The 7,203-nt window shown below is 35.4% G+C and overlaps 1 protein-coding gene across 1 annotated transcript; it reads right to left on the reverse strand.

The window, feature by feature from the left end:
• Positions 1–323: 323 nt before the first annotated feature.
• On the reverse strand, positions 324–1,559 carry LOC150032777 (uncharacterized). The gene is made up of 3 exons (XM_090307016.1): positions 1,345–1,559; positions 1,063–1,204; positions 324–395 (listed from the first exon to the last, which is right to left on the reverse strand). The coding sequence occupies exons 1-3, from the start codon at positions 1,557–1,559 to the stop codon at positions 324–326; spliced, it is 429 nt and encodes a 142-aa protein (XP_090163142.1).
• Positions 1,560–7,203: the final 5,644 nt, after the last annotated feature.

Below are 7,203 nucleotides of genomic sequence, written 5' to 3' on the forward strand. Positions count from 1 at the left end.
ATTCTTCAGTAGTAAGATTACCTCGAAACCAAATCTAACAAAATTAATCCACACCCTCCTTTAACTTAGTAAAATTCTTGAATCACACCCTGAATCAATAATTAAAATTAAGCCCGACATTTAGGACTAAATTTCAAATATGAAAATACCTCAAACTCCACAAAACAACTTACCCAAAATATGTACTGAACCAGAAATTTGTTCTAAGTTTAGCACGGAGATATCAATCTATTCATAATCCACAATTAGGAATTTAAACCAAATTTCCAGCATATTAACCCATTCCAAAGAGCTTCAAGTTCACATTACTTACCAATTACGCTTCAAAATGCCCTAGAGCCAAACTCTAATCTTACTGGACAGCAGTTCCTGGCCCCTTGAAACTTCAATCCAGGCTTCACAACATAATCAGTATAAGTAAATTAAATCAAAACACAATGGGTGGCCAAACCCGTTCAAGAAAAACATAAACTTTAGATCTTACCCTAGATTCCAAGTTTCTGGCGAAAACCCCACAGAATGGCGGCGGAGGAAGAACAAATTGAAGGGGGGGTGCCGGCGGGTGCGTGAGAGAAAAAGGGGGTGGGGTTTGACTTTTTATAAAAAAAAAAACAATAATAGTAATAATAGTAATAAAACAATAAAGGAAATAAATATAATTACATTTAATTCCTTTCCGTTTTATACTATTAAATTCCTTTCCGTTTCAAAAGAAAATTAATTCCTGCCATTTTAATTTTCAAATTGAATGATTTCACCAACAATTAAATTTCCGCACTTACACTTAAAGTCCAAAATTCCAAAAATGCCCTCCAAGTAATAACAATTACTAAAAAATCCAAAGAATAAAGTTACTGAAATTACATTATTACTAAAAAAATATGCGCGGTGTTACATTCTTCCCTCCTCAAAGAACTTTCGTCCTCGAAAGTTCATTCTTAAAAAAAAAAAAAAAAAAAAAAAAAAAAAAAAAAAAAAAAAAAAAAACTCCAGGTACTGGGACTTCATCTCATCCTCTCGCTCCCAAGTAGCCTCCTTGAACTGGTGATTCTGCCATAGAACTTTCACAAAAGCAATTTCCCAGTGGCACAATGTTTTTATCTCTCTGATGAGGATCTCTATAGGCTTCTCCTCATAGCTCAAGTTGTCATTCAACTGTAAGGGCTCGTAATCAACTACATAGGACGAGTCTGTTACATACTTCCTTAGATCGAAACATGGAAGACATTATGAACAGAAGACAGTGCTGGGGGCAATGCCAAACGGTAAGCTATAGGGCCAACTCATTCCAGGACCTCGAAAGGTCCAATTAATCTCGGACTCAACTTTCCCTTCCTACCAAACCTCAGAATACCTTTCATAGGTGTCGCCTTTAAGAACACTTTATCACTAGTCTCAAATTCCAGGTCCTTACGTCTCACATTGGCATAGCATTTTTGTCTGCTCTGAGCTGTTTGCATACGAGCCCTGATCTTCTGTGTTGCCTCATTTGTGGTCTGCACTAGCTCAGTTCCTAGCAACTTTCTCTCTCCTACTTCATCCCAACAAGCAGGAGACATACAACTCCTTATATAAGGCCTCCAATGGCGACATGCTAATACTAGTATGGTGATTATTAATATAAGCAAACTTCATGAGATGCAAATGAGAGTCCCAACTCCTTGAAAACTCTACCCACAAGCACATAACATATTCTCCATTTTTTGGTTCAAACACTTTATTTGACCATCAATCTGTGGGTGGAAAGCTGTAATAAATTCTGACTGAGTATCCAATACCTTCTGAGAGACTCTTCCAAAAAAATGGATATAAAATGTGGGTCGTCGTTTGACATAACTGAAACTAGTATAAAAAGAGGTGTGTCAATCCCCTTCCATATATAACTATGAAACTTAAGATGCCAAAAACCAACAATACTTTAACACGTTCAAGCTGAGAACTATGAAAACTATCGTGAGCTTAAGAAAGTCTTATCCACTAAAAACATATATCTGAGCTTACCATTCTGTCACAGGGAAAACATCATATGTGTAGTGGAGAAACTGGTCATGCTATATAATGCATCATCTGACGATACGTACCAAAACAAATCTGCTCAACTGAATACTTCTTCTACTCTAAAAGCACCGACTGTGATGTCTCTGCTAGGGTCTACATGTCTGAGAATAACTCTGTCTAATTAGATCTCACATTCAAGAGAAACTCATCATGAGGCTCTATACTGTCATGGGCTGTAAAACTTGATTGAGTCGATCCTCATATTATCCTTTAGCCTTAAAACAATCACATATCAGTACTTAGACCCTACTGCGGATGAGTCTAAAATTCCCTCTGAAAATGAGGTTTTGAAATCCTTAGAAGCTAAAGCATCAGTCAATTGATAACACATTTCCATAATATTGTAATAACCGTAATTGATCCCTAAAGTTAGTTTTTACGATAAAACCTTCTTGATTCATAAGTCCTAGCTTGGATTACTCGTACTCTCTAACGCTAGTTAACTCATTGCCCATGCAAGAGAATACATACTATCTTGTAATGCTCCAAACCTACTTTTAGTAACTTCTTACTATCAACTCAACTTTATTACCAATCTATCCCTTATGCCAATGGTGATATTGGAAGATCCAACTTACTTACTTTTGTGCATATACCACTTTTGTCTACCTCGAGCTAGATTAATTTCCTCTTTCAATCAAATTGATGGTCTTACTAGTTCATGTTTCGAACTTGCACACTACATCAAAATCCCTTAAATCTTACTAATGCCCTCAATGGTTTACCTCTTAACTAATGAAACCTCAACATACCATGTCATTAGTTCTTGAACATCTATTGTTACTAGTAACTCCATTTTAGCTTATCCCTTCTCAAACTTTTATTTTGGTAATAGATTCTTATGTTAAAAAAAAAGTTCCATACCGATCACCTATGTAAGATATCTTTCTATCCAACTCATATTCTCCTAAAGTTCCACATAATAATGAGATATTTTTCTTTTAAACCGAAACAAATTCCTTGTAACCCCTCATATCATACCTCCAAACCATACATAACTAGGAGTTTTGAACATATTAAATTCCTTTCTTTTTCCAAAAGAGTAAACTTTCTTGGATATTTTTTTTTTCACTTTCCAAGTGGAACATAATCTCTTTACTAAAGTATATTTACTTAACTCCTCCATAAGTCTTATCTCTCTTACTAGGAATTTTCATCATGTAGAATTCTCCTTTGCCTATTTTCATGCTTTTAAACTCCAAAAGACTTTCGTTTGTTCAAATTTGTCCAACTTTAATCTCCTCATCACAATAAGGCTATGGATTTAATTAATCTAGGTACTCTAAAATAATCCTTCAACCGAAACAAATAACACTTTGCTTTATCCCCTTTAAGTTTAAACTCATGTCCAACTATTTTGGCTTCCTTTAATGACATCAACTTAGCTAGATATTCCAAAAGAATCCTTCATATCACTACACATATTTTACCTAATCCATCAAGTCGTAGTATTACCAAAGTGATTATCTTATTAATTCTTTCCAAAATTCCTCTCAAAATGTTTGGTTTTAATATCTCAGAACCTTTAATAAATTCATAATCTCTTCTTTTTCTCCTTCTTATCCATAAAACAACTTTTAACCTTATAATTGTGTATGTGGCCTATGAAGAAATTTATTTATACCGCCTCTAATTGCATCACAAAACAACACTAGTTCTTAATGAATTATCGTCAAGACAATTTCATTCCTGGACTTAAACATATACATACCTATATTTCTAAACTGTCATAACTCAACATAGTTTCATCAACCTTTAACATTGTTGAACTGAGGTATATATTTGTTCGTTTCTAACATGATCTCCATGAGATTAACTAGTGCCAAATGACCTCATAATTTATTCTATTTTTTTTCTCCTTTTGTAGTGTCGTACCTGATAATCCTCTTATAATAACTTCTAACAAGTCACTGGCCTAGCATTAGAACATAACTGGTGCATTTAAGCTAAACAAATATTTTAATGCACAACTATCATAAAACTTGTAAATGATAAGACATACCTGGCGATGACGAGGAATCCATTCATGGGCCACAGGGACAATCTGGACTTACATAGTAAGTCAGTCTACAAAACCCAAAACATGGTCTCTGATACCAACTGTAATGACCCAACCCCCTAGGACTTAAGTTAGGTCGTTACTAAACACATGCATGCATGGAACTCAAAACGACACTCGGTTATGGTGAAATAAATGCTAATTAAATAAGGTAAGTTCAAAAGACTTTCATTAAATTCAAATACTAAAACAATAGTAGGGTACCCATAAATCATAAAGAACAATAAATAAGTCTGAAAGACAATTCTTAAAAGTAATTTTTAAACACCAAAACTAAAAGTTAAGAGAAACATGAAAAGAACTTTAAAACTCATGATGCGAAAGCATAAAAACTAGTCCCAATGGCTCAATCATGAATTCTGTTTGTCCATCATCGATGCATCTAGAAGAAATTGAAGGGGGGTGCTAGCAGGTGCGTGAGGAAGAAAAGGGGGGTGGGGTTTGACTTTTTATAAAAAATAAAAAAAAACAATAATAATAGTAATAGTAATAAAACAAGAAAGGAAATAAATATAATTACATTTAATTCCTTTCCGTTTTATACTATTAAATTCCTTTACGTTTCAAAAGAAAATTAATTCCTGCCATTAATTTTCAAATTGAATAATTTCATGCCAACAATTAAATTCCCGCACTTACACTTGAAGTCCAAAATTCCAAAAATACCCTCCAACTAATAACAATTACTGAAATTCCAAATAATAAAGTTACTGAAATTACATTATTACTAAAAAATGTGCGAGGTGTTACATTTTTCCCTCCTCAAAGAACTTTCGTCCTCGAAAGTTCATTCTTGAAAAAAAAAACTCCGGGGGTATTACAGCGGTAGTAAAAACAAATAAAGTGGATAGTGTTTTGATTGAGAATTTTCCTATGCGACGGAGTTGAACGCAGGGTTGATGAAAGCGTAGAGTTACAATGAGTATGCGATGAAGAGGTTGAGAAGGGGTTTAGCTAACATTTCCTAAGATTGTGCGCAAGTTATGCGATCATGCTACACACAAATATTAGTACTACATTTCTCAATGCAGAATGCCATTATTCCTCTTTCTAGGACGCATGCGATATGTATATGAAACAGTCGATAGGACTTATTTCTAAGCCTCTACTCTTGTCTATGCGATAATGAATGATGCACACATAAAACAAGGTGACCGCATACAATCATTCCTATTTCTAGGGTGCATGCGATGTGTAAATAGCAATAGAACTTATGTCTAAGTCTCTATTTCTTGCTTATGCGATTCTAATCTGACTCTCTCAAGTTTAGATTCTAATCTGACTCTTTCAAGCCTACATTCTATCTTTAGACCACTCTCTCAAGTATGTCCAAATGATGAATGATGCATACATAAGACAAGATGATCACATAAAATGTTAATCTTAAGTCATGCTAGCTAAGTACTTCTCAACCCATTCAGAAATTTAGCTACTCATGCATGGTATGGAGAGATTGAACATAGATTGAAATGAGATTTCCATTTTCTATAAATAAAGTACTGAATACAAAATATCAAATGGATTTTAGAGATAAGAAGCCCGATAAGCAATGTCTTGCTTCCCATAGCCTTTTACACTACCCTTTTTCACTCCAACTTTGTTCTAGATGTGTATTCTTGCTCTCGCAAGTGTTGGCCCTCTCTCTCTTGTAACACTTTTTGGAAGTCTCTCGATCTGTCCGGGAATGATCTCTCGGCTTTCTCGTCTCCTTGCTCTTCTCCGTCCTCTAAGTATATGTATGAGTATGTGCACAAACAGACTAACTGATTCTCTAACTCGTTAAGCTCCTTTTACACTGGTGGCCTTCGGTATTTATAGATTTCAAGGTGAAGTAGCCTTTATTTATAGATTTCAAGGTGAAGTAGCCTTTATTTATAGATTTCAAGGTGAAGTAGCCTTTCTTGCTAATGATTGCAATGATGGGCGGCATTAATTCTCCTGCTCTGATGCGCCGATTAATGGTCACCAAAAGTTGAGTGTACTTGCTACAGTGTGGCTTTTAACGGCTTGTCAACAAAATTCGGAATCGACCGTTATTAGCTTTTCGTCCCATCATAATTTATTATGTTGTCATCTTGATGTGAGATCTTTATGTGGCCGCCTTTTAAAGAATCTTCTCACAATCGCATGACTTGCGATCGCAATCTTCAAACGTGCTGCCGCATTGTGCCTTTGGATTGCAATTTCATATGCGCCATCGCATTGTACCTGCACAAAAGTAGGTAAATTAACTACTTTTATGCGATGAACACTTGCGATCGCAATTCCTTTTAGTTTAGCACTTTTGGACATGATATTGCCTATTTTACCATCGCATTATCTCAATATTTTACTTATTTGAGCTGTAATAACTTGTATTTCTACTAGTTATCAATGATCCACTTGTATATCACATATATATGCTTAAGTTTACATAAGATACCCATGGAGCTTTGTTTATTGGATATGAATAAATACCAAAATGAAATAACGGTTATTTTATTCATAAAACTGAAAGATCTCATATCTAAGAGTTCCATGAGCACGTTCGGATTGCTCCGATCTCACCGTGACCGAAATAGAACAATATACATTCAACATATAGTTATGCAATCAAAACTTAATTAACGGCATGCTATGAACAAGATAATAAAAAGGGTGAGAGTTTCATACCAGTTGAAGACCGTCTTTGAAACTCCAGAACTCACCGCAACGGAAAACTCCACGTGATCTACCAACGCCCAGCAGTAGTGTCAATAATTGCAGCACGAACGACAACGAACACAAACTTCGTGGGGACGACACCACCACTAAAGAGCCCTGGGTATTATCGGAGTGAAAACCCAAAGGGTGGGCTTTGGTGAATTTGGTAGAGGAAGGAGGAAACACGAATCGTGTAGGCGATAAGCAAGTGGGAGGGAAAAAGCCACTATCGCATAGCAGAAATGCTTATCGTTTAGGAGGAGCTACACGATCATATAGGATTTACTGAACGAACTTTTAGAAAAAAGTACACGATCATTTAGTAAAATTGGCACACTATACGATTGTTTAGAGAAGCTATCTGATCGTGTAGGAAATAACGTGTGATCTTTTAGGCGCGCGAA

This window comes from Benincasa hispida, chromosome 11 (genome assembly GCF_027475165.1).
Source record: "Benincasa hispida cultivar pf3 chromosome 11, pf3_genome.v1.1, whole genome shotgun sequence".
NCBI lineage: Eukaryota > Viridiplantae > Streptophyta > Magnoliopsida > Cucurbitales > Cucurbitaceae > Benincasa > Benincasa hispida.

Excerpts from the sequence above, each read along its gene's own strand:
- LOC150032777 (XM_090307016.1), bottom strand. The coding sequence starts at position 1,559 with ATGTCTCCTGCTTGTTGGGATGAAGTAGGAGAGAGAAAGTTGCTAGGA. Across the intron at positions 1,205-1,344 it reads CCTATGAAAGGTATTCTGAG|GAAGTATGTAACAGACTCGT; the intron begins GTTTGGTAGGAA and ends TTTCGATCTAAG. Across the intron at positions 396-1,062 it reads GGGAAATTGCTTTTGTGAAA|CCTGGATTGAAGTTTCAAGG; the intron begins GTTCTATGGCAG and ends TATGTTGTGAAG.